At 43.3% G+C, this 27,859-nt stretch overlaps 1 protein-coding gene across 4 annotated transcripts; it reads left to right on the top strand.

The window, feature by feature from the left end:
* Positions 1 to 260: 260 nt before the first annotated feature.
* On the top strand, positions 261 to 27,859 carry tpst1 (tyrosylprotein sulfotransferase 1). 4 transcript variants are annotated; one of them, XM_060075977.1, is made up of 6 exons: positions 261 to 408; positions 7,711 to 8,771; positions 15,701 to 15,899; positions 25,308 to 25,358; positions 26,944 to 27,007; positions 27,102 to 27,859. In XM_060075977.1, exons 2-5 carry the CDS (start codon positions 7,915 to 7,917, stop codon positions 26,977 to 26,979), a joined length of 1,143 nt encoding a protein of 380 aa, XP_059931960.1. In that variant the 5' UTR covers positions 261 to 408; positions 7,711 to 7,914; the 3' UTR covers positions 26,980 to 27,007; positions 27,102 to 27,859. The 4 variants fall into 4 exon arrangements, with proteins under 4 accessions (XP_059931960.1, XP_059931961.1, XP_059931959.1 ...); XM_060075978.1 differs by having other exon boundaries at positions 325 to 466; XM_060075976.1 differs by lacking the exon at positions 261 to 408 and adding an exon at positions 1,147 to 1,543.

Here is a 27,859-nt window from a genome sequence, read left to right as displayed (position 1 = left end):
GCAGGGTGTTGTTGATTGAGTAACCTTTATCATTCCCCTCTATTCTCCATTGACTCTCAGTGCATAAGGTGATCTTCACACTGCTTTCCTGAGGAAGTGATTTTATATCCGTCCCCCTCTTCTGCAAAGCTAAATTACCCATTTTGGGGAAGTGTGACGTATTTTTGTCATGAAATGGCAGTCTTTTGTTTGATCTGGACTCTGTAAATATTTGGTTTGTACTGTCTCAGTGACCGCTAGTCTGATCAATTTTGGTGGACTTTGGTATAATGCTTGGAACTTTGATGAACACTAATAGATTAATTTCTAGTTAGAAGCATCCACTGTCAACAGAACGGTGATCTACACTTGGACACCTAGTGTATCCTTTAAATCTTGCTTCTCACCTCTTTCTCCATTTGTTCTTGTGTAAGTACTTTTTAAAATCCGTCCTCAGATCTGCCGGTCATTGTCTGACCCATTGTGGGTAAGTGAGATTCCTAGGTTTAGGTTTCCATAGGATTAGAGTTAAGGTTAGAGTTTGCCCTCATTCACTTGAGCTCTTGTGGCATAATTTGCATTCAGTGATATGTGATTATCTGTTTTAGAAATGACAATAACATGGATTAACATGTCAAATGTATTGATTATTGCTTGTGTGACTACAAGGCTCTATATTTGTGTGGCTGTTGAACATCTATTCTTTGTTAATATTAAGAGGATTTTCATTCTTTTTATTGAATGATATTATCCAAGTCAGTCCTGCGTCTATTTTATGCTTTAAAACATTCTTATTTAGAATAGCTTTCGAAATAATTTCTAAAGACTTGATAAACGTACTTGAGGTTGAGGTTTGGCACAGTAGGCTATAACTGCATATTGAGGATATGATTTTTTGGAGAGCTTTAGAAAAAATGCTTTTACTAATGTATTGGTAGACAGTCTTTGAATTCCTATAGATTTGTACATTTTTGAAACATGAGATGCAGCCTTTATTGAAATTCATAAACAAACTGTCGATATGGTAGGCTAATATGAATAATTGCAGGTCGTTGACGTAGCGTGTGAATACAAAAGTGTATTGCAATATGCTATATTTGTGTCAACACTTTCCTTTAATTAATTTGGCACTCACGGCAAAATAACAATTAACTGCTTCTTATGCCTTTAACATATTAACTCACATACATAGGTCTACTCCTGGGACATAAAATAAAACACGGTAGGCCTACCCTTATAATTTACAACCACAACACGCTGTTTCTTTAAATACGCTATAACCCCGCCCCCTGTCATACTGGACCAATCCGCGGCACTGGCACAGATACGTCTTTGAATTATGGTCCAATATTAACTCGCCTCTCAAGAACAGCAGGACATTAGCGGACTACTGCATTTTTTTTTATTAACTATCTCAATAGTCATCAAGCCTTTTAAGAAACGGGTGATGCGACGCACCACGTCTGACCACCGAAGACGACCCGGGATGTACAGACGGATGCGTGGGACTCTTGGGCAAGGTTCACGTTGAACCCGCGAATCCACGACGGCTCGTGCGTATGAGGTGGGTTTCAGAAAGCGTCCCTCTCTTCTCCTTCCTCTCGAGCCACACAGACTGCGACAATGTCACGTTTCACACGGACTGCGATCATGTAACGTTTCACACAAAACTGCGACAATGTAAAGCGTAACGTTCCACACAAACTGCGACAATGTAACACGTAACGTTTCACACAAACTGCGACAATGTAAACTGTAACGTTTCACAAACTGCAACAATGTAACGTTACAACGTTACACCCAGTCGGAGTGTCTGCTAAAACATATCCATTCAGTCGTTCCCCAATGTTGCCCACGTCAGATAGGATTGATGATAATACATATACATGTGTTGTGTGACTGTTGAAATGTGAGTCTATTTCTCGGTTATGGCTGGTCAAGTCGTGTCCTATGGACGAATAATGTCATTCACTGGTAATAGTTAAGGATAGGCTACATGTCAACTCACAGAGGACGTGTTGTATTCTGTGGTCCACCTTTCCTATTTCTAAATTAATAGCCCGTCTATAGGTCTCTTCTCTACTCGTTACTGTGTTGCGAGGAACTGATGGCTTGCATGTATATTTTCCTAATAATGCGTGGCATACATAACTGGGGATAATGGTCACCATTAACGTCAGCCTGACGCTTTAGTCCCCTTCATTTCCTTAATCTTGGGCTGGGTCTTCGTTAGTATAGTTGGATTAACACTAATTTCCAGATTCGGATAGTTTTTTAAGAGAAATAATGTTTTTTCGTAGGCAAATAACAGCTTGTCTTCGCTGGATACATCCCCTGAAATCCCAGGCCGATCACTAACATAACAGTACCATCAAAGTATATATTGCAGTCATTGGGCGCCACTGCAGCTGTTGGTGAGCATAGCGTGTGCGCCGGTTCGATTGAGACACGCACATCTGCTCTGTGCAGGTGGTTAGTTTAAAGACAGAAGTCTCGTTTAGACAGATGATTTCCTTTTTTCACTTGTCTGGCTTGGCCCTACAGTGACTTGGCTCCACAGCTGCAGGAACTCAAGTGTTTAGACTCTGGAACGATTGCCCTGATTTCCTGTTTTGAGGAAAGATAACCCGCCATCGCATTATAAGTATTATAAGAATCCGTTGTGATGTGCAGTCTAAGAGCTTGCAGCCAGCCCAGCTGACTGTGAACCATTCGGCTGTCCAACAACTATTGCCAACAACGAGAAAGTCAAATGACAAATTGTTTACTCTTTTATTATTCATGGCGAATCCCATCCTATGCCCTTCTAATCTCATCATGCTCATGCTGTACCCAGCTGGTCCGCGGAGACACCCCACTACACTCGTTCAGTTAATAACTACGAATAAGAAGAGTATCTTCAGCAGGTAGCATTATTGGTATTAGTTTATATAACATTTCAGATTTATGGAATTGCCTTTTTCTTTCTAGTATTGATTGGGCTGTGCACTTTAGATGAACTGTTCGTGGCTGCTATCCTTACATGTGCTGCACATCGTAATTACACACACACACACACACACACACTCACTCACTCACTCACTCACTCACTCACTCACTCACTCACTCACTCACTCACTCACTCACTCACTCACTCACTCACTCACTCACTCACTCACTCACACTCTCACTCTCTCTTTAATGTATGTGTCCTGCTGCTTGTTAACCAAGCCAATTCAACATGTGTGGTAATTTAGACAGTTGATAAGTGACGGCCACTTTCATCAGAAAAGCTAGCAACACTGTGTGCAGAAGAATGGAGCGCAATGGGTTACGTTTATATATTTAGTTTATAGTATAGTAGTTTGCCCTTTCCCTGGCTTGTTCACCTTGTGACTTGTTTCCTCAATGTTTGAATGTATTGTAACCAAACCTTCAATCCAACCTCTGGGGCAGCTCCAATATTGCAAGTGAACACACAATGATGAACTTATTGTAACAGGGTGTTGCCTTGTTGTATAAAAGGAGATAACATAACTTCAACCATCAGAAACAAATGGCTATCGCTTAACCTTTTGTTATGTATGGTCCCCCTGTGGTATGTAGTATCTTTTCTATATTAATTTTGTTAAAGACTTGGTTCATGGCCCTTTCACCCTACTGTGCTTTTCTGTTTGGGTAATGTGTGTGTCTGAGCTAAGTATTACTGTGCTCGTTGTGTTGTTGATTGGTCCAGCTGTTGTGGGTCAGCTTTGGAATTTGCCACACCATTGGACCCTAATGAAGGCTTATTGGAAGGTAATTTGCTTGAATGTATCAAGTGAGTGACCTATTAATGTGGTGCAATGTGCTTGGTTTTGAATTATAACGTTTGCCGGACTAGGGAGATCGGGTGGTGTTGTTTGTTAACTTGTAACGACTGTTCTTGTAATATGTGTTGTATTTGGATACACCACTTGATATTTGCGACTTCAAATATTAATGGAGATAATGTAAGGGATAAGTTGTGGACCTGCATCTCCCTCTTTATTTTTCAAGCAATAATGTGCAATGATACACCTATTACATACTTACTCAAGAAATCAATAATTTGACACAAAATATAACGACAGCAAAAATATTGTATCTATTTAAAAGTGATTGTATTGCTTTCGCAAAACAATGTTGTCATAGCAACATTGTCTGTTATTCATAGCAGTTTGTGCTTTTCAGAATTGAGGATTCAACCAAGCCATGTAATACATTTGATAAATACATTTAGGAGGCTTTCTCTTCATGCGAGTACTGACAGGAGAAGTTCCCTGTTCCTTCCAGTTCTCCTGCTCTCCCCCTCTAACACACTAACCATCCACATCTTTTTCACTGGCGCCTTGCAAAGCCGTATTCCTTCTCCCTGTGATGAAGTGAGGTTGAGGTGGTTGAGTTACACACACACGCGCGCGCGCGCGCGCGCGCGCGCGCACACACACACACGTTAAGGGATCAATGGAAAAAATATCATGTGAGGAGCTGGAGAAGAAGGCGGATACAGTATCAGTGATGGGAGAGAAGAGCCTCAATTAATTTAAACCCAAACACATTCTTTTATTTTAGTCCCCAGTGGAAAGGTGTAATATGAGCCTTGGCCGAAGGCTAACCGCATCTGAAAAACACTACGTTAGTCCAGCTATCAAAACATGCACCGCCACCTTTCCTAAAGCTATAGGGTAAGGTTATTTTAGGTTCATTATTTTGTCACATGTTGAAATTCTGATTTGAATTCAGACGGCAAGCAATAAATCAAATGCGCTGACCAATTGAAAAAATCTGGTATCTGGCTGTCACAGGCCTTTAATATGCCCCTCCAATCATTTTATTCACCCAGAATGAAATTATTATATGGCATTCTTGTCAGTCTACCTACTGACCAGAGTTACTAGTCCACATGACCACAAGGCCATGCGGTCCTATTGCTAAAGCTAGCGAGCTAGACATGGGAATTTTGGAATTTTTCGGGTTAGATACTTTCAAAATCCAGTACACTCTGGCTGGTTCGTCCGTATTGCTTGCCCTAGCTTTTACATCATTGTCAACCATTATTTGCTTTTCTTTACTGATCATTCCAGTCCAAGGCCAGAGAATTCTTGAGAAAACCCTGAATTTTAAGGTGTATGTTATGATGACGTCATGGGTTTTGTACCAACCAATTGGATGGAGGTAATCTCTGTTTGCTCTTAACTGTCAAAGATGGCTCGGTCCTGCCTTACTTTTGTTGCATGCTGGGTAACTACTTTTCTCATTGGCGGTCAATCATTTTTTTAAGTGAAGCAGTGGAAAATGTCAGAGATGCCGGATTTGCAATAAGAGCACTAACTAGCCGTTGTAACTTCTGGGATGAATGCAATGTACTTAGTTGATAAAAAAACAGGCTGAACACAACGAGCCAGGGATTTATTTCAAGAGTATTGTCCTTATTCTAGTTTAACACAATATGTGCCACACGATAAATAATTTGGCCACAATTTAAATTATGCCTTTTAAGCATAGTTGCTCATGCTAGAAACAGACTGTTTCTACCATGGAGTTTTTTTCTTTCTCTTTTGAAATTTGTCATTGAGCAAGAGTGACAGAAGGTCTGATATTGCTTGGGCATACTGAAATAATCTTAATGTAAAAAGAGAAGAGACAATGACATAAGCCTTCCAAAAGGAGATAAATGAATGTGTACTGCTTTCATGTGGCTTTTTTATTTTTATCCCTCTTCTTTATATCTCTAAGAAAAAGAAAAAAACCCACACAGAGCTGCGTGTTGGAAGGACGGCCTGGGGGCTGCTACTAGGCCTATTAGGATGCAGATGAGCTCGTCTTGGAGGCGTTCTACATGGTGATAAATGTGTCTGCACATTCTAATGTCACCTTGTGAAAACGTCCTTTGGCGGAGGGGGTCTGACTCGCCGATATAGGGCAGTTTGCTCAGATGTAAGGACAACCACTTGGTTCCTCTGTTTAAACGGGCCCGCTGGGGAGGGGCCATCTCATGTCGGAGCCGAAGGGGAAGCAGTTAGCAGGAGGCAGCGGCGACTTGGCCTGCTTGATCCAGAGCCGGAGACAGATGTCCTCAATGTCGCTTTCAAGCCTTTGAATTACACTGCAGTGCTTCGGGGTCACCCTGTTGACAAACCTGCATAAAATATGGATCCATAGCTTCTACACCGGCCAGCTGAAATTACACCGACCAACTGAGAGAGATTGATATTACGGATGGAGTAGTAAAAAAAACAAAAACTTATTGGAATACAGCCAAGGTCTACCATGGAGCTGTGCATCTGAGAAAAATATGCATAATTTGTCTCCTAATGCATGCATACAAACCTTGTGTTAGGACTTATCGTCATGAGTGAGGTTGGAGAACTACCCTCTTAAACTAAGAGGTTTGAGTTAACAGATTTGTGCTGACATGTGTGTGAGGTCGCAAAGGAAAGCAGAAGCTGCAAGGACAAATGAATAGAACTGCAGCTGCTATCTTAGACTATCAATCCTGGAACTGCTGATGATCAATTTAGATGGTTCAGCCTGGAAATGTTGAAGCTTCATTTAGACTATCAATCCTGGAATCAACCATGCTGCTTTTTGTTTAACTGCCTCTTCACGCAGATTCGTCAAAGGCGGTAGTCTATTTATATCTCACTTGTGAAGTACAGCAGTGACAGTGTCTGTGTTTGCAATCATCTGCATTTGTAAGAGCGTGACTCCATGTAAAATGAACAGGAAGTTATACTCATAGTCAGCAGATCAAATACTGTGTGTGTGTGTGTGTGTGTGTGTGTGTGTGTGTGTGTGTGTGTGTGTGTGTGTGTGTGTGTGTGTGTGTGTGTGTGTGTGTGTGTGTGTGTGTGTGTGTGTGTGTGTGTGTGTGTGTGTGTGTTACACATAATCTAGCCATTTAGAATATAAGTATTTATTGCTTCCCAGGCCTTTTTCATGTTTTTTGTCTTTCTGGTCAGATGTTGTTATTCACATCTCTATTACCTATCTGCACAGTGATGCATTTTACCATAGTATAGGTAATTATTTAAAACCCAATAGGTTAGCCATTTTACCTTTTTTACTTTTTTTATTGCCTGAATATGCATTCATATCTTGCTCTATGATAGGAAGTTCTTGCAAACCTCTAGTGCATAGGAAAACTGGTTGGGGGTTTCATGTACCACCAGCTATCTGGTACTGAAGACAGCGCTGCTCTGATTCTCAGCATGCAAAGCCAACACAATGTGGTTTGTATGTGCTTACAGTGGGATTTAAAGTGCTATGTTAAAGTATGCAGCTCACCGGCTTGGAGAGTGAGTTGCGGACGGACAAATTAGAGACTAAAGACTGCAGTGTTGTTTCTGTCAGCACTGGAACATAAATGTAGGATATGTAGCATGATGCATAACCCATAGGGTTTAAAAACAGGTAAGTCGCCGCTTGCTATGATTTACCTGTTTCGTAAGCTAGACAATCCATTCCGTGCAGTACATGGGGCATGGGACTTTTTTATTTTATTTTGAAGGCTTGCATGCTACCTTCTAAGCCTTTTCAAAAACACCACAAAAAATCCCTGTGTGTGTGTGTGTGTGTGTGTGTGTGTGTGTGTGTGTGTGTGTGTGTGTGTGTGTGTGTGTGTGTGTGTGTGTGTGTGTGTGTGTGTGTGTGTGTGTGTGTGTGTGTGTGTGTGTGTGTGTCATTGAAGCTTACCCAGGTTTAATATTCTCTTTTTCTGCCGTTCTTCAGGCCTCATGGAGTTAGGGACTCAACGACTGTTGTGCACCAGGGATCTTGGTCCACACCTGGTCCACAGAAGCAAACCTTGACACCGGGTGGGAACCATCAACACTCTGCCTTGTTCCATCCCCCTCCCGCCCCCATCCACATTCTCCCTCCTGCGAAGCTAAGTTGTCCAGGCTGCCCCAACGCAGCCCATCTGTGGACCTGAAAATGCTGGGGAAGCTGAAGCAGAACATGCTGGTGGCCTGCCTGGTCATCAGCTCCATCACGGTGTTCTACCTAGGCCGCCACGCCATGGAGTGCCACCACCGCTTCGAGGAGCACAGCCAGCCGGGCGGCGTCCTCCCGCTGTCTGCGCTGGGGGGCAGCATGCGGACCACCCTGAGGACAGGCCAGAACCTGAGCACCCCTTTCATCTACAATAAGGACATGCCGCTGGTGTTCATCGGCGGGGTTCCCCGCAGCGGCACCACGCTCATGCGAGCCATGCTGGACGCCCACCCGGAGGTGCGCTGCGGCGAGGAGACCCGCGTCATTCCCCGCATCCTGGCCATGAAGCAGATGTGGAGCCGCTCAGGCCGGGAGAAGATGCGCCTGGACGAGGCGGGCGTCACGGACGAAGTGCTGGACGCCGCCATGCAGGCCTTCCTCCTGGAGATCATCGTCAAACACGGCGAGCCAGCCAACTTCCTCTGCAACAAGGATCCGTTCGCCCTGAAGTCGCTCTCCTACCTGGCCAAGATCTTCCCCCAGGCGAAGTTTGTGCTGATGATTCGCGACGGACGCGCCTCGGTCCACTCCATGATCTCGCGGAAGGTGACCATCGCGGGGTTTGACCTGGGCAGCTACCGGGACTGCCTGACCAAGTGGAACCGGGCCATAGAGACCATGTACACTCAGTGCCTGGACGCATCTGACAAGTGTCTGCCAGTGCATTATGAACAGCTAGTCCTGCATCCTGAGAAATGGATGAGGACACTGCTGAAATTCCTTGACATTCCCTGGAATGACGCTGTGCTCCACCACGAGGAGCTCATCGGGAAAGTCGGAGGGGTGTCTCTCTCCAAGTAGGTAGAACTTTAACAGCCGGTTTGTTTTTCAGCAGCTGAGTTTTTTTTTTTTCTTGACTGTAGATTGCTTGAATCTGATATCTAGGGGTAGAGTTCCAGGAAGGATTTCACAAAGGAAATAAACTTCCTGTTATTAAATGTCAAATGGGAGCAAGAGAAAGGAATGGAATGTGTACACTATAATCCTGCTTTAAACCCCAAGATGAAATGAATTGAGGTAGTCTAGCCTTTTGCACTTTCTTTGAAATACTGCATGCTTAATCCCTGATGGCAGTTTTCCATTTCCTTACTTTCCATTAAGATACCAAGTCACTTCTGGCATGATGGTGCCATGGCGTCATAGTTTACATGATTTGAGCAATACTTTGAAGCGATTTCAACAGCAAATATAACCGCAAGCAGTGATTAACGGGGTCTGAGCAATGTTAAAAGTCAAGAACACAATAATGGAAGATAGATATGGAAGATTTATAATTATGACATCATTTTAAAGGATAGATGTTGATGAAGATGTTCCCCTTAATGCCATACTTTGCCTCGGCTTTCAGGTTGCAGAGCGATGGCCAAATATCATATTGTCTTACACATCATATCATTAGCAGATGATTGTGAATAAGCTGCCCTGAGAGCTTAACTTCTGCATGTGTTTATATGCAGGGTAAGTAAGCCCTCAGGACTTTCCCTGCCACTTATGCGTCACCACGTATTTGACTGGTGAACTGGTCAGACTGGACCACGTTCCTTGTCCACATTCCTTATTTTACACAGTATGGCTTCCCAAAGTTAAATTTTGTGTGTGTGGTTGGAACTAATATTCAGTTTCCACAATGTCCTTGGGAGTCTGCCGTCATCTTAGATAAGTCAATGGTGAATCAAGCATCCTTGTAAGCAGCAGACTGGTTCCCGGCCTGAGTCACAGTGGTTAGTAGAGCATAAACATTGCCTGAATTGTCAAGAGGGCTCCTAGCTGTAGGACACATTCCTTAATCATTCTCCCCCCTCATATCCCTGACCTATGTCAGCTTGGTTTTTGTTAAAGTTTTGGGGAACCCTAGCCCAACCCCCATTCCTTCTTTCCTGCCACGTAGCAATGGAGGCCCATGGAAGATCCCCACAGAGACCTTTGGATCAGGTTCTCTTATTGTCTCCGTATGAGAACATTTGTGTTCTCATAACTTTATATTAATCAGAGCAGGGTTAAAGAACAGCTAAAGGCACTGTTTGTCCCCAGTCTAAACTGGTAAAATGTGCTATTTCTAGCGAGACGTCAGGATATTTTGCAGACACATTGTCAAAGTGTATCCCATAGCAATCCAAGGCAATATAAGATATCAGCCTATATTGTAGTATTGCAGAGGTCAATGCCATCCTTGCATCTAAAACATTCAAGTAAAATCAAAACTGGCAGTGTCTCTTTAACACCATACTCCTCCCGTCTGTTTTCATGTGGGGCATATTTACAATTGGTTTCATATTGCATTATTTTCTCTTATTTTTGGTTGGCTTTGTGCAGCCTTCAGGACATTTTCTGCATTGTTAGAAATTCTGGGTTCAGCTGTGCATCAGCTCCAGATTGATGAGACAGAATTTGAGGCGAGACTGTGTAGTATGAAGTCCTACAATTTCATTTCACTTAGACTGACTGAAGAAGATCCATTTAAGTGTCTTATTCCTTTATCAGATAAGGCTTTCTTTAAATGAGCAGCCAGAGTCCCATTCAAAAAGAGATACCATGAGAGATGGAAAAAAAAGAGTAATTGGTATTTTTTTTTTTACATCTGATCAGCTAAAATAAATATAAGCTAGAGTTAATAATGGCCTTCTCTATTTGCAAACCTAGCGAATAAGGGATCCCGGCAACTAAGTTGTACTCTTTCCAAGTGTTAAGTTTAAGTTGATGATGATTAACAACAATTTGTTTTATTATGTGAAAATCCTTGCCAGAGGGGAGACACATCTGAAAAACATTGCAGATGAGGTCACGGGAATGGCAGTGGAGCTGGAGCAGTTGGACGAAATGGCATCAACTGCTCTTTCCAATACTGCTCATATGAAAACTATGGTGTGGCAGCCATTATGATTTCAGCCTTTATTTATTTTCTACTTCCTCTTCTACTTCCATTATCAAGTTATCCGATCAATCTATTTCTGTATCCCTCTCAACTGAGCATTGATGCGTAAGGGTCTTCAAGCTTTGTAACACTTTATTGCAAATCTCTTTGAATAACAATTTTTTTCTGAAATAAATTACATCACAGAACGCAGCATCTTGCGGCTATTATCAGATGACTCACTGAAACACAGATGTTTCCAACTTAATGGTTTTAGCATGTTTTGGAACATATGCAAACCACATTCACATTTTTAAGTCAGTGGTGTACATGGATTCGGATTGATTTTTTTCAATAGTTAAATGGTATACAATAATTATTTACATTAAATAGATTTTGATTATTATATTTTGTTTCCAAGTGTTTGGTTGCCATTGATTATACCGTATACAAAAAAACATTACCATTATGGTTTGACTTTTGAATTGAATGATGATCAGCACTATTAAGATTCAGTGCTTTTACTGGCTACAATTGTCCATGCTGAGGAGTTGTCCATGCTTAATGACTGGATTTTAGAAATGAAAGCCATAACCTAAAGGCAAAACACATTGATATCTTGCTTTTATGCAAACTGAAATGAGATGGCCTCCCACAAACTCTAATTACTTCAGCCATAGCCTTGCGTCAAAGCCCTATTTCAGTAATTGTATATGCTTCATAAAAGTTGTTATATTAATTAGTGTTTCAACTTTCCATATGCCAGTAAGATCCAATTTGAAGGAAACTTTGATAGAAATTGAGTACTTTCTAGTAGAGGTTGGTTGAGTGGAAGGTTAATCCTGCAAATCATGGAAGTGCTTTGGCACGCTTGTTAAGGTGCTGTCTGCCGTGGCATTCCTTTGACTCGATGTACTATGGAGTCCTACAAGCACTCTTCAGTGCAGCTTCTGCAGCCAACAAATTAACCATAAGGGCCCTCGAGTCTTATGGGCAGACCAAATCGACCTTGTGTTGCCGTCTCACAAATCCTGCAAACCAAAATACACTTCAAAAGCTTGTGTACCCAGTCTAATCGAATCCCATGGATTCTACCTCAAAATTCTGTAACATTGGAAACTTAGAAAAGTTGTGATCCTGGCAAATCTCGATTCTTTGTCTCTATCCTTCATCCACAAACAACATAAAGGCATTGGGTATCAAGGCAGTGACTGTCTTTGGCACAAGAATAAGAGGCCCTTTCACTGCCCATATATAATGTCCTTTTTATAAGATTTCATAAAATATTAATACACTAGGACCTTAACCAGAGCTTTCTGAGCACCAAAGACATTGCCATTGTTATGATTGTGTCCATAAGTTAGCCAAGCAGAGACAACAGAAACATCCTGACTGAACTCTTGAACTTTGCCTCAAGATTGGGTGTTAAGGTCGTTCATGTTTAAAAATAAAAATAAAATAATGCAAGGAAGTAATCAAAGTATTATTGACATATAGGGGAACCATTTTGACGAGAAAGGCAGAGGAGTGCAGGTAAATCCAATTAGATTTTCTTAGGTACGGTATTTATAGATGTATATATGCGACAAGATACATACACTTTCTATTGCTGCAGATAATCTGATGCTACATTGTTGACAGATTTAGGTTTGATGTAGGTTTGTAACATAGCCAAAGATATGTTTTAAGTACTTTTCTGTCTATCTTTATTTTTTTCTAATGATTATTAACCATATTATGTTTGAAAGCAAAGCAACGACCTCTAGGGAAAACCATTGTTTCAGCATATATAAGGCTTTTGCATTCAGCAATGCTCGAACTATTTCTGAAAAGAAATCCAGCGGTAAAGGTTACTTTGTATTTCCTGATTGGTTTTATTAAAACGGCCTCTCCCTTCTATTGCCGTGGTCCACAACAATACCCACTAACTGGATCCTAATATCATTTCCTGAAGGAGGAAATCCATGCGTCGTCTCTCCAGGGCATCCCACTGGCGCCCCATCTCTGCCCAGAGCCCGTAACAGTCAACCCCCATGACACCTGGTGAAGAGTGCCTCTTATTGACCTGCTCCAACTACCGCCACCACCCCTCCCCGGTTCTGCTCTACTCCCAGGTCTCTCTCTACGTGGAGCATCTCTCCGAGTGACCGGCCGTGCCCCAGACCACGGCCTGTAGCGTTAACATCAATTACTCTGCCCTGATTTAGTAGACGCAGCGCCTGGCCGGGAGACCCGCTCCATTACCTGGCCGTCAGCGTTCCGTTTCCCTCCTCCCGTTTGTTCCTCACAAGCTCCCTCTCCCCCGTTTACGATCACAATCTCTCTGCTATCCCGCTGCGTCTCATCAACCCTGGGCGATACAAAAGTCCACTTTGGTTGGGAGAGCCCAGCCATAAATAATTGACATGCCAGAGTACATTAAAAGCGAGTGCCCTGAAGAGGGAGGGTTATGTGACCAGAAGGAGAATCATTTTTTATTTTCATTAAATTGGATTGAAGGTCTTGAGGAGAAGTGGGCGTGTGTTATTTGCATGTCTGAGACTGCAGATGTGATTAATGTATACGGGAGCAGGGGTCAGTGGCCTGGTGTCTTTGGCTTCTCTACTTGGTGTTAAAGGGATCAAAGTATATCGCCATTACTATGGTTGATGCATCCCTTGCGTATTTTACTTATGTTGTGCTGCGGCAATACTTATTTATGCATTTGTACGTATTTACGTTGTTGCACAAAATTGGACAGATTACCTGCACTGATTTAAAATCTAGTAAAAAAAACCCTGTCTATCAAAAAAGACATTACTTTTGTACCCAAGGAAATGTGTACATTTGAATGTATACATTATACTTGAATGTACTTTTTATTTACAAGGTGTATTACTTTTTTTTTTCTTTTTAATAAATGCTTTTCAAAGCATATTCTCGTATTATGGAATAGGTCTTTGTGATGCTTAATAGTCTTCTGCCCCAGGACCTTTTTTAAATTTACTCCATCCTTCTACCCCTTCCCTTCGGTCACGCAGTGATCATCTGGAGCTCAGTGTTTCCCCCAGTACTGTGTTGTTAAGGCGGCCGCCTTAACAACAATAGGGCCCCGCCTTGACTACCAATGTATATTTAAAAAAAAAATATATATATTTTTTTTTTCTTTAATAAATATTTTTTAATTATTATGCATTAACAAAGTAGAAAACTCTAGTAGGGAAAGAAAACATACTTCCATCAGGTGTAAAAAATAAAGATCAATAATGCTTCAGTAGTACTGTTACAACAATGGTCGTGCCCTAAGGCTTTTTGAATGGGATTGAAACGGAGACACCCCCCACCACCCACCCCCCACCACCCCCCCCCCCACTCCTTGACTACCTTGACCACCTTGACTAAGACATTTTGAAGGGGAATCACTGGAGCTTGTTGTCTGCCAAAGTGTAATGCTGACCGTGACATTTCACTGAACACACTGACATGCTTTGGGAAAGTTTGCCCAGCTTTGTCTCCATATATATTTGTCTCTGTATCGGCACTCATGAGTTCTTATCAGGCTGGTCTCCCTCCATCTCTACCAGCACACGAGTGGATATTTGGATCGCAGCCCGCCTCTTAGAAACGATTTCCACTGTTCTCCTGAGATGAAGAAGTCGGTTTGCTCTATTAATCATGCAGGAGAGTCTCTTCCTGCGCAGTGTAAAGATTAAATTGCAAAGTAAATGGATTAGCGGGAAGTGAATTGCTATGTGGAGGTATACGGACAGGGAAAATGGATGGAGAGGTGTGTATGCCTTTGTGTAGTGCATGTTAGTCTCTGGTTGAGAGAAATCCACCCAGAGACTGAAATAAAAGTTAACACTGTTGTGTAAATGTCTGTTCATATTAAGATTGCCTTTATCGTTCCCCTATAAAGGAGCCTTTTACTTCAGAGAGTAACAGCATTCTGCCATCTGGTGAAGGAAAAAAAACAGACTTTAGTAGATCTGCAATCTAGTTCAACGACCCTGTACAGAGAAACTCACCTAATTGATGGATCAGGATGTCCATGATTTCTCTTTTATTCAAGCTGCTGTTTTAATATTGTTAGCTTTGCTTATTATACAGGTGCCTCAGATCAGAGGCCCTCCCAGACATAACCTATAACTGGCTGGTTCTCAGTAATGAACAGCAGTAGTGTTGCCCCCTCATTAGTTGTAGCCTGATTCCATAATGTCTAATATACTCTCTTGTGAGTAAGCGGAGTGGTTAGTCATGGGCATCATGGGTCTAAATTATGTCCAATAAGAAATGGGTTAACCTTGCTCTATCCCAAAAACAAAGGCGGTAGCCTTTCACTTTCCAAATCCAAACGCCTGCTTAGTAAATGATCCATGTTGGCTAATTTCTTGTCTACATTTTTTACGTTTTCAAGCCATTTTATCAAAAAAAAAGAATCATGCAAAATCAGGCCCCTATGGTGGTAGGGGAGAGCTCAGTATTTGACTTTTTTAAAAGATTATATTTTTTGCATTTTAGGGTCCAATTAGAGCTACGAGCAGCTAAGCGGTCCGGAGCTTGTTTTCATAATTTGATTCGGTACAAGACACGCAGTATAATAAACTTTTTGTTCTGCTGTTATGCTATGATGGTAATGTAGGAAGGCGTTTTTCAATTGATGTTTGGTGTGAGATAGTTTGCCATGTCATGCATGTTTCTACATGCATTATATTTCATCACATCTTAATTCTTTACTGTATTGTCCTACCGCATTGATCACATCAATCAGTGTTTAAGCGTCTGGACGAGGATCAACCTACTAAATCAAGTATAAGAGGAAGCCCTTTTCACTTACAATGAAACACCCCTCTTGAACCCTAAAGTTTTGGTTGCGTGTTGTTCTTGCCCACGCAGGGTGGAGAGGTCCACAGACCAGGTGATCAAGCCGGTCAACGTGGAGGCCCTCTCCAAGTGGGTGGGAAAGATGCCCACGGACGTGCTGCGGGACATGCCGGCCATTGCCCCCATGCTAGCCCGACTGGGCTACGACCCCCATGCCAACCCCCCCAACTATGGACGACCCGACCAAAAGGTCCTGGACAACACACGAAGGGTGAGTACAGGGATAACAAAACATTGAGATGTACACTAGAACACCGCTTTCGTCGCCTCCTAGGCATCACGCTACCCCGATCTTTGAGCCCCCTCTCAAGATCTGAGCAGTTGCAGACCCAGAAGGGTGATTAAAACCAAGAAGCCATTGATTTCCGTGCATGCACTCTGTTCCCGCAGCCACGTCCTTGCCACATGTCTGCCCATTCTCTGAGCGATGGTGAAGGCGGTGTCTATTTTTAGGCGAGAGATAATGTTTTATTTAATCCTTTTTCTCAAGCGGGTTCTATCAGGTGATCTTGCCCCCCCTGCCCCAGGACCTTGAGTTTCATACATCTACACATGATTGTACTGTTTCTTGTGTACTTTCATCTTTTCCCTTTTGTCACACTACTAGTTCCTGGGGCTTCTGCACACTTTTTGCCAAACTGCTGGCACTCAGTGAAAATGCAATGGCGTGCAAAATGGACAGTATGTTTTACATTTAAATACATTTGTTCAAAATGTTTCCATTTAAGCTTGCCTTCCAAGTCAAAAGTTTTTTTTTCCGGCGGTTTTGGGTGGAAATAACCATATGTGGCGCATATCTACAAATTCAACGTTAAAATGTATTTCATATGGCTGCTGCTGAGTTGTATTGCCCCTAGGAATTCTGGGTAATGCCGACACTTGCCAAACAAATCCTGGCTAGAGCAGCCTACTATTGGCAAGTCAATTCTATGACGCTATGCACTCTTTCAAGTTCTTGTTCCTACAGCATGTTTGTGTTAAATGGCTGGCGTCCATGAAAGATTAGTTGTCTCTGACTCCTGGAACGGACAGCTACAGAGCCGTGGAGGGAGTGAGGCAGAGAAGGAAAGGGAGAGAGAGAGGAGAGGGTATTGAGCACCTCAATGTGCTGCCTCTCGGGGGGGTGTGTGTGTGTGTGTGTGTGTGTGTGTGTGTGTGTGTGGCCAATAAATGTGCACATGTAGACATGTATTATTTTTTTTTGGTCTGCAGTACTTCCCATTTTGTTGACACATCCTCATTCCTCACCCACACAACGCGCTAATGTTGTACACATGCGTACAGACCACTCTCCGTGCTTGCATATCTCGACTGCACTCATTATCAGTGTTTGCTTTCTGTGCGGATGCGTGTCCTGTTGTCGTGCTTGTGTTTGTGTGGTTTCTCGGAGGGGGCCATCATCTGTTGTCCGTCCGATGCTGATTAGAAATGTGTGTCAGAACTGGGGTGTTTTGAAGTCACCGCTACACATGAGGAAATCAAAGGGCCCATGGTCTTTTATAAGTCGTGCTACGAATGTCAAATGTTTTTGTTTGTGGCTTCATGAGCATTCAACAATAACGATGGTTATCCAATTTCATCATGTGGCATTAATGAAATATGTTTCGTAGCTTGTATAGCCTGGAGCGGCATGTGTACAAGCAACATAATCATACAACTTGGGTGATATGAAATCATGGGCTTCCACGTTTTGTGTGTGTGTGTGTGTGTGTGTGTGTGTGTGTGTGTGTGTGTGTGTGTGTGTGTGTGTGTGTGTGTGTGTGTGTGTGTGTGTGTGTGTGTGTGTGTGTGTGTGTGTGTGTGTGTGTGTATGCTGGGAGAATCTGAGGTGCAAAGTTTGTTCTCCCTTGCTCGTGTGTTTCTGTGGAATGTGTTGCCGCAGCAACCAAGGCAACATTGCATGCTTCTCTATCTATTAGAGAGAGAGGGAGGGAGGGAAGGAGAGAGCGAGACGTCCCCGTTCTGCCTGAAGGAGACGCCAAGGGTTTTTACTGGAGTGCCCTTCAGCCTCCACCCTCTGGTCCCTCAGACAGCGCCTGGCGTGGCAGACAGACTCGGGGGACCCACTCACTCAGCAGAACAAGTAGATTATAGCCCTGCCTCCCCCGTCCCCCCTGCCCTCTGCTTCTCCTGGCCCCGTCTTGGTGGCATATGTAATGGCGCCCAATGAGCAGACGGATCAAGCAAGCAACGCAACAAATGCGGTATTATCTCAATAAATCATTATAAATGAGCTAGATATATTCGATTTAAGGTTATATTGTATTATACTTATTATATTTTATTATATTTATTGTATTGGATATTGCAGTTGGTTTTGACATTGGCACCATGTGCAATAGAAGTCGGCACAAGGTAGGGTTGTCAATAAACATATGCATGGGGAAATGAGTTGGTAGAGTGCAAACTAGCTGCCTCTCTAGAAATCTGCTAGGCTCTAATATGAAATGCATTATACTTGGATTTAAAGAAGGACTGGGTAAGATTCTCTATGGGCCTCTTTCTGTTTGCCAAGTGATTACACAAACATCTACATCACTATAAAATGCCTGGAGTGGAACCAGAGCATATTTATTTTTCGGTGAGCTTACGTACAGAGACCATGAGGGCAGCGTGCGTGTGTATCATGTTTTAGTGCTATTGAGCTCAGGCTGAGGCATGGAAGTCACTGGGTCTGGCTAGACAGGGCGACGGCGTGCGAATCCCAGCTGTGTTCCATCCTCGGTGGCCATCCACAACCCAGCAGTGTGCATCCTCATGCGTTAGGACTAACCCCTACCTGCTCATGGATGCTATCCGCTAAATCACTGACAGCTAAAAGTGGTGTTTTAGGTCGAATTTTTAACTTTCAAATAACTAAATATCTGCCATAATTTTTCCTTTCGGCATGGCACCATACTGTGGATCACTGAACTCTTCCAAGTCCCCACTCCAAAGCCAGTGTACAATGCTGTACATGCACGGGCCATCTGTGTAAACCATTGGAACCTGGGTCTGGTCAGCAGACCCCAGCTTCTGGCTCCCAAGTGTTGCACTGCATTCAAAGGAAACCACTAACCCTTACCATGGCTGCACCACATATGGAGAAACGCTCTCTGGAGCTGCCCAGCACACTTTCCCCCGACGCACGCATGTTCCTTACCCAACCGTCTCCCCTGTCTGGGCAGCCACTCTGAACCAACGGCGTGCAGAGTATGGTCGGGCCGCTGTGCGTGATCATAAGGTTCATTATTTAGAGAGAGAGAGGGCGAGACTAGAGTATCTCATTTACTGCCCCCTCATCCTGCTTGTTTACAGTTCTTAAGGTTTAGACCCATCCGGATAAGAGGTAATCCTTAGAAGCAGTCTGCCTTGGTGCTCTGGTTAAGTCTGGCTTATCCAATCTCCCCCAACCCCTTTTGTTGATTCTAGTATGGCAATTTTTTCAAGAATAATCCATAGATGACATGGGGTGGGGGGGGGGGGGGGGGGGGGGTACGCTGTGTGTGAACGTGTGTGTTTTTTTTCAGTCAGAGCTGACATGTTTTGTCTCCATGATGTCTGGCGTGTCATTTTCAATCACGGGGGGCGGGGGGGGGGTTGGGGTCCAACATTTCAACTGCTAGGATTGTTTAGGGAAATAAAATATCATTATTATCCAAGGTTAGCTTTTTATAGTGAGTGGAGGAATCAAATCTTGCTCTTTCACACTCTCCATATTATGGCCGTACATTTTTGTTGTTTTAAACAATACTTCTCAGTAAGTCTTGTGTTAAGGTCTTCCTTGCAGTGGAGATTCTCTGATCGGAATGTCGTAGTCAACGGGTCCACAAAATGGTTGATGGGGCTCAACCCAGTAGCCCAGGGATACCGGGCGGCGTCCCTCCCTGGCAAACAGCAGGGGCTTCTGGACCGGCTCCAAAAGCCGCAATCAATTTTTCTTTAAGTGGCTTTTGCAGTTGTTCCAAATCCCGGGTGAGAAATGGATATTGGCGATCAATACATCCTTGGTGTCTCTCAAAGCAACAATAAAATAAATAAATAATAGATGCGGGAGATATGAGTAGCCATATGTGGGAGGTGTTGGGTGTCTCTTGATAACATGGCTGGGCTTCAGCCTGGGATGTTGATGCTAACACGTCCTCGCGAGGTGTCAGCTAATCATCTGGTATTGATCTCTGAGCCCATGCCTGTTATGATCATCATTGCTTTGCTGATTATGATACTTATTGGACTCATGTTCTTTGACTGGATACATAGATGTAGTGCTCTGCGAGGCTGGTGGATGCAAGTAAGCCCACAGTTATAGGTCAGTTCAGGCCATTGCTAAGCCAATGGTGGCCCAAAATAGTAGCTTTGGTCAGGGTGTGGACCCAGCTGCAAGTGGGTGTTTGTAGCTTTTGAACCGTAGCACTGTATTCAGGTTAAGATAAATCCAGGTCACCAACGGGGATTCCTTGGTTGGAAGGCCTGTGTTGCTTGTAGCTTAGCGCACTGCGGCCCCCTCAAACAGCCACCACACCAGATGCTGCAGATGGGCTGATTCCCCTTATTGACTCCTAATGGACTTCCTTCCCTAAGGACCGTAATCTTTTAATGCCGGTCGCCACTGCCTTTACCACCATCACAGTCCCGTAAGCTGATACATAATGGCCGGGGTCAAGCAAGAAAGATTGCACTGATGCCCACTGCCTATTTCTATTCAAAACCATGTATTAATATGCTAATCCTGCATTAAGCAGTAAAAATAACATGAGAAGGTTAACAGTGCAATATTTAATGAGCTATTTCCTGAGTTTATTCATACCTTCCTGGGGTTACATACATAACACATAACATGTTTAAATCCAACATCCAAAGTATTTGAATGTTCAATTATATCCAAATATTTTATCCAACTGTTCTCAATATGGTGGATTTAGCTTTGAATGTGAAACGTTTATGGTTAGCTGGGGATGTTGGCCATCTGTGTGTGAGTGTGCGCGTGCCCCAAGACAATGTAATGGGGCATCAGGAGATTACAAGCTACAAATCAACGCTTTTCCCTGCCATGAAGACGGGCACAATCGGAACTTTATTATCTGTCAGCACACCAGATTGTGCAATCTCAACTTTGTTTTCCCATCAAATGTCTTTGTGGTTTCTCTTTCTGTATGAACATGGAGTGGATAACCTTTTTCTGTTCTGAGGGAACACCTAGTGGAATGTACTGACTGGTAGGATGGCACGAGACAACCCTACAGCTAAAACAACCTTGCCCAAACGTCGTCACTTTTTCCAAATGCTTTGCGGTGGTATGGCTGCCATTTTGGCCCGCTCAGCAGAGAATGTTTGACTCATAGGATTTGCTAGGTTTAGTGCCAAAAACAGATCCGCCTTGACTAGACGGAGGCACGGTGCCAGCGTCGTTGTCTGTACTAAAGTGGTTCTATACTGGAAAAATGCAGGGAAGGGACCAAAATAATAAGCGCACTTTAACCAAATGCAAAGATTAGTTGAATAATTACAATTATCAGAGGCAGGACACATCACGTCATACATCCCAGTCCAGATCTCTCCTCTAGACCTTGGGAGAGATGACTAGGGGCTTTAGTGCTCATCTTTCTTGAAGAAAAACCTGATACCACCATATTGTCACCATGGTGATCACATGCTAGTTTGGGCAACTCCTCTGAGAGAAGGGACACATGGAGGAAGCAGTGACACAATGGAGATACTGGTGACACATTGGTTTCACACTGGATTATGTTAGCTGGTAAAGGTATCAGTTCTGTTGTTCAGAATACACCCCGTACCATCTTAGGTGGTGACTGCTACCATTCAAACAGTCAATTTCTATAAAATCCTTGGTTGTAATTTTCAGGATATGGCAAGATAACGTGCCGGAATCACTGCAATTGGAAAACATGGAGGGTCTTTCCAATTTGTAATTTTTGTCCATACTTCGATTTAAAAAGCTGTGTCACTCTCTACATGATCCGCTAAGCCGCCCGATCCACTGTACGAAAAGCTTCACGTTTCACAGTGATTTACATTTCCCTCCTGCATGTGTTTACACACCAAAGTCTGCGAGGAATAGGTTAACTCCTTGTGAACTTTGAGAATGTCTCGAAGGGTTGGACAACAAAGCGTCAGATGCCAGTGCCTCCTTCGTTGTGTGAGCTTGTGCCGTTAATCTTAAAGCATTGTTCATACATAAGGAAACGCATTTACCAGCATTTCGATACTCGCTTCTATTCACACAAATAACCCCCATAGCGTTGAATTACTGTTAAAGGGGACATATTATGAAAACAACACTTTTCCTGGGATTTAGGTTGTTGTTTTGGGTGTCTGGTGCTCCCACACGCATACAAACTTTGAAAAAATTCTGTACATGATTTTTTTGGGTGAGATATGGATTTCTGAAAGTACCCCGCCTACAGGTACCAAAAGAACGAGTGTCAGTTCTTTGCAATAAGAGCATTGCTAAGATTTTGTGGACCAGCGGACGAGCAGCTCCGGCGGGGGGAACTCGGTGGCAGCTCAGCTCCGGGAGTACAATCCCTTTCTCTGCCCGCGGCACCGCCGGAGCTGCCGGATTGCCGCCGAAGCTTTGGCGGCAATCCGGAGCAGGGGACATGGAGAAGAAAGGGGTTGTACTCCCGGAGCTGAGCTGCCGGATAGGGCTGGGTAAATAAATCGATTTCATTTAATTTTTGCAATTTCGATTCGTAGGGCAAAATAAAATATTTATTTTATTTTTTGTTACCATTATTATTATTGTTGCACTTTAATAAGCAATGCCTCAATGCAATTTGCAGTCATGGAATGTTGTAGTTCAAGTACACTTTCACTTGCAATTCCTTTCTAATTTCAAAATTGCACTTTTGAGACTTGAGACAGTTTTGCTTACAGCTCATGTTTAAACTGTCCAATTTACAAGTTTGCATTTAAAACCTGTTGTTTATGGTGAAGAGAAAAAAATAAAGTACATTTGTATTTTGCAACACAGTTGAGCCATTTTCATTATTAAAGAGCAGATCGAATCGTGATTAATCAATTCAGAACCCTATGAATCGAAATCGAATCGATTTTAGGAAATTGGCCACGATACCCAGCCCTACTGCTCGACTGCCGCCGAGCTACCCCCGCCGGACTTTTCAGCTCCCGGAGGACACCCGCCGGAGCAGCCGAAATGCTTCAGCAGCAGTTCAGCTCCCGGAGTACATGGCTGGAGCTGCCGGACTGCCGGCCAGACCGCTTCGACGGCGGTTGGACTACTGCTGAAGCTTCGGCGGCAGTCCGGCAGCTCCGGCGCGGGGAGCTCGGCGGCAGTTCGGCATCTCAGCTCCCGGAGTAAAATCCCTTTCTCCTCCATGTCGCGGGTCATGGACTTCAGAGAGTCAAGGCCAAAGTTCCTTTCCCCAATTCTTCTAAACCATGGCCGAGATATCCCCAACTACGAGTCTTTACTTGTTGACGTCAGACGCAGTCTTTATGATTCATAATGTCATCCGGCGCACATAGGTTTTGGCCGTGATATTAGATATAATATTATATAAATACCCATATATAATATTATTATTATTATATTATATAGATATAGAGCTCCAGGTGTCCGCAAACGGAAACAATCCCTTCTCCTCCATGCTGTGGTTCAGTCTGACAGCTCATTGGTCAATGGCTCATTTGCATTAAAGCTACAGACACCAGAAACAGCGCATTCTGAAGGGACTGAAACAGAGGGGAATTCCTAAGGACGATTTTTCTTTCCTAAAAGTTATTTCCGGCAAACGGCTTCAAATAGAAGTTTTCGGGAACTCAAATACTATGCTTGCTTGTTGTGAAAGCGCCATAATATGTTTCCTTTATTATACTTCCAGATTGAAAAATAACCTCACAATAACACTCGGCAGCTGCGAGGTCTCATTGCTGCAGTTCCCCCTGTCTCTGCCTCTTGCTGTTGTTTCCACTCAGAAAAGGGTTCGGGGGGAAAGTTATGAACACAGTCTTGCTTCTTCCGAGAAATGACGAAGGCACACAAAATGGCCCCCGAGAGGAAATCAGAAACATGCTCTCCTCTCCCTTGTCTTGTGCTCTCTCTCTTGCTCTACTTGGCTTTAGTTGATCAGGATCCTGGCAAGACTTGAAGCTTAAGCAGGTCACACAAGCATGCATGCATACAGACACGGAATTAAAGAGTTTTTTCCTCATTTAACTTCTTAAAATCACGTTCACGCACCCCATTCAGTATACGGAAACCTGATATTGTCTGTTTGACCCAACCAGGGATATTGATATCAGACCGCCAACTTCCGCTCCCCATCTGCATGGCCCATGCAGGCTCCAGGAAAGGACACTGTTATCCCTTAATCTTTTAGCAAGCCACTGAGGCCCTAGTTGTGAGGAAATGGATCCACGTACGCGCGTGTTACGGGTCCCAGGATTGGGTGCCACGGCAACAATAAAGTTCCACCTGGGTGCTGCTTAGATTTTAAGTTCCTCTCAACACTAATTATGAGGAATAAATGAATGTACTGGTCTCATACATTTATAAAAATCGTTTCAAGCCCTTAAATTCAGAGAAAATGACCTTCTGCTAATATAAATCAAATAATCAGTTTTGAGAGTACCACACGCGCATGGATAGATAGGGCTTAGGAAAGAGAGGGGTGATGAGGGTAGGACTGCCGACGCCACCCTCCATTGTTTCCAAAGGTTCCCTCATTCTTCATTTAATTTTCATTGTGCCAGAAGGCAGTTGAGGGAAGTTAAACATTGGCAACCATAAAAAACATTTACGTTTCCTGGACACGAAACAAATGCAGAAAAGGATTCATGACCGCTGTTTGCTAAGAAATAAATATGCCATAGTCCATTGTCTCTTCCACAATCAATATTACTCTCTGTCACTATCCATGCATCTCATCCATGCAACACTCACTCACTCACTCACTCACTCACTCACTCACTCACTCACTCACTCACTCACTCACTCACTCTCCCTATCTGACTCTCTCTCCCTCTCTCTCTCTCCATCCCTGTCTCTCTCTCCCCCTCTCCCTCCCTGCCTGCTGGACATGTATTTTTTAACCATGAACACACCTCCTGCTACATGCTGACATGCTGGCAGCTCTCCAGAAAAGCAGCCAGTAGAAATCCCTCTCTCCAACCCTTTCTCCACACGATCCATCCCACCCTGCAACCCACTCATCCAAAGACCGAAGCACACCAATCATAATGTGTTAGAATTAGCCCTACTATTTGGAACGAGTGGGGGAAAAAAATACCCCTCTACATCAGAATGTTGGGTCAATATGGTTCTAGTTGTTGTTGTTGTGAGGGTGGTGCCACAAATGATGTGAAAATCACACTCTGTATGCTTTGAGTTGAACATTACGCACTCATGCACACACGCACGCACTACAACAGGGACCCCTTGAGATAGTGGAAAATCGGATGAACTTGGCCCCACTTGGTATCCCATCATGACCACGTGTCATTTCCGTTGTGGATGCTGATAGGATGACTGGACCAGAGTGTAACGAATGTGTCTGAATCATGTCTGGTTCCCTCGGTCCTGATCTAGCAGCCTAAGAGGGAGGTCCGAAGTATGTTGTTCATAGCCTCTAAACACCTGGCCCTTTTGTTTTTCCAGGTCTTTAAAGGAGAATTTCAGCTCCCAGATTTTCTAAAAGAACAGTCACAGGTACAGTAAGCATTCTGCCTGTTGTTCTGATCCTTTAATACAGTTTTCATTTATTTATGATTCATGGCTTTTCTGATGAAGTTACTCCATGTGCAGCAAATTAGAAGATCAGACCGCAAAATGTCATCTGCTTAGAGTTATTTAGAGTTATTTTTGTCGTCTTTGCTCATGTTTCTTTAGACCTCACTTTTTAGCCTCTAATTTTGCCTTTCCTTATCTTGCGTTTGGCCATTGTTTCCTGTTTTGGGACACCAGCTTGTCTTTCGTGGAAGCATTTCTGTTGTCTCTTCTTATTGCCGCTGAGGTCTCCATCTGTTTGAGACTTTCCATTTCCCAACGCTTTGCAAAAGACCACTGTCACCATCTGCTGGTCGTAAGGGTGTTCTGCACTCAGTGCTGTGTGTGTGTGTGTGTGTGTGTGTGTGTGTGTGTGTGTGTGTGTGTGTGTGTGTGTGTGTGTGTGTGTGTGTGTGTGTGTGTGTGTGTGTGTGTGTGTGTGTGTGTGTGTGTGTGTGTGTGTGTGTTACGGCCACCCTTTAAAACATGGCTCGCGGTTCGGCGGCCAGTAACATGACAGGAAAACACAGAAACCAGAATTAAAGTTTAAATAATAATGTCTCTTTATTAAACGAAAGTCGTTCCAAAACTCCCAACAACGGGAGGCCGGATTAACCAAAAAACAAAAGGGGTGGAGGAAGCCTGTGCCAGCCGCGCATTGGGCCGTCGAAACCAGGACTTTACCTCCTCCTACCCTACAATTCCCAGACTCTGCTAACCACAGAAAACACGAAAAATACCCATTCTAACAGAGATCCGAACAGCTCAGGACAGCGTGACAATGCCAATGGTGAGAGAGAGACCCGTGCGGGAACACAGGCCACGCCTTAAGTAGCGGTAGTAGTAGTAGCTCCACCCCCGAATCAGGAACACCTGAGAGACAGAAGAGGATAGAGCAGGAGGAATAAGCAAAAAGGGGAAGCGCGTAACAGTGTGTGTTTGTGTGTGCGTGTGTGTGTTTGTGTGTGTGTGTATTCTCAATGTCTTGACATCTTCTATTAATCCATTTTTTTTTCTTTCTCAGGGCACTATGCTATGCTGTCGATTTTTTTAATATATGCTACAGATGCGTTAGCAAAGAAATTGCCATATTGTGTAGTTCCTGGATCTTGTCTTAATGATTGATTATCACTAGGTCACATAGTAGCATAGTTTCCTGAGTTTCCTGTCATCTACAGGCTAAATTCCATGATTCACTTAACATCATGACTAACTGCTTTCAAGAGAGAAATCTGTCAAATTTGGGCGACTGTTTTTAGTCTTTTTTTTTTTAATTTAAAATGCAGGATTACAGGGCTAAATTGTGACCAAAGAAGACGGATGGACCTTTTTAAAAGTGTTTTTACAAATAAAATGGCGGATATCTCACAAAAGCATTTGTGGACAGTTTTTCTATTGAAAGCACAGAGCTTAACCTTATCCTCTCACCCTGCAGATTAGTGGGTGTGTATGTAAGTGTGTTTATCTCATAGATTAAACTTGAATTTCCTTAAACAAGTTTTCCTTTTTTTCCCTCTCAAATCCTTAGCTTCAGAAATCTCCAGAGAAGCCCAGTCCCACCTAGAGAGACGAGGCGTATTGCGTCACCACAGGTACAATGGGCCTCTGTTTATCCTCCTCTACGGTGGATGGCTGACGTCTAAGCCATGGTCACGTCTAATGCCGCCTTTTCTCAACATTATCTAGAGTCGTCTTGGAGATCTGCAGCCTGTTACCCCCTGATACACTCATCGGTGAGTTACGAACCCCTCGCCTTAACACACAGGCCCCTTTTTTAGCTGTCAGCTTTCCCTGTTATTTAGAATTTCTACTTTTTTTCCCCTAAATCCTTGTATGTGTCAAGTAGTCAATCAATAAAACCAATGTTGGAACATAGAAAGGTTTTGTGTTATTTGGTAAAATCTGAAATCATTGATAGAGGTTTTTTTTTCTTCTCTTTTTTCAAAACACGCTGCTTGTAGGAGGGGACATAAGCAAGGACGGACATGCCATGAAAACACCGCCTTGTTCACCGCCTTCCATGGGCCTCTCCCGGCCCCCCTCTCTCCTCTATCTGTCGCTACCGTAAAGCCGGACGAGGACTGTGCTCATCTGGGGTCCTGCTGCTGGCCCTCACCATACTGTCTGCGCAGAACTCTTTGCCTTGGGTGTTGTAGTGTAAAGGAAATGTTTATCACAACAGTGACCACAGAATGTTTTATTTCAGCCCCACGTCATGCTCATCGGAATTACTTTTAGACATTATTAATGTGCTTTATAACAAACCTATGATTCTGTTATGAGGAACTGCAGTGAAGTAAACACTGCAGGATGTATTTATGGAGAAATGTTAGCTTTTTAAAGAGGCATTATCTATTTTAATGTTTAATTTTTTCATGCTTTTGTATCGTGCAATTTAATTGGTACAGTTTAATTATTGACTGTGATAAACGAATGGTTTCAAA

The sequence above is a fragment of the Gadus macrocephalus genome, chromosome 16 (genome assembly GCF_031168955.1).
Source record: "Gadus macrocephalus chromosome 16, ASM3116895v1".
NCBI classification, from domain to species: Eukaryota; Metazoa; Chordata; class Actinopteri; order Gadiformes; family Gadidae; genus Gadus; species Gadus macrocephalus.
Note: the sequence above shows the minus strand (reverse complement) of the source record. Positions and strands in the feature narration are given on the sequence as shown.

Bases quoted from the DNA above. Each gene is read 5' to 3' on its own strand.
- tpst1 (XM_060075977.1), top strand. From the start codon at position 7,915: ATGCTGGGGAAGCTGAAGCAGAACATGCTGGTGGCCTGCCTGGTCATC. The intron at 8,772-15,700 runs GTAGGTAGAACT...TTGCCCACGCAG, and splicing joins GGAGGGGTGTCTCTCTCCAA to GGTGGAGAGGTCCACAGACC. The intron at 25,359-26,943 runs GTACAGTAAGCA...TCAAATCCTTAG, and splicing joins TTCTAAAAGAACAGTCACAG to CTTCAGAAATCTCCAGAGAA.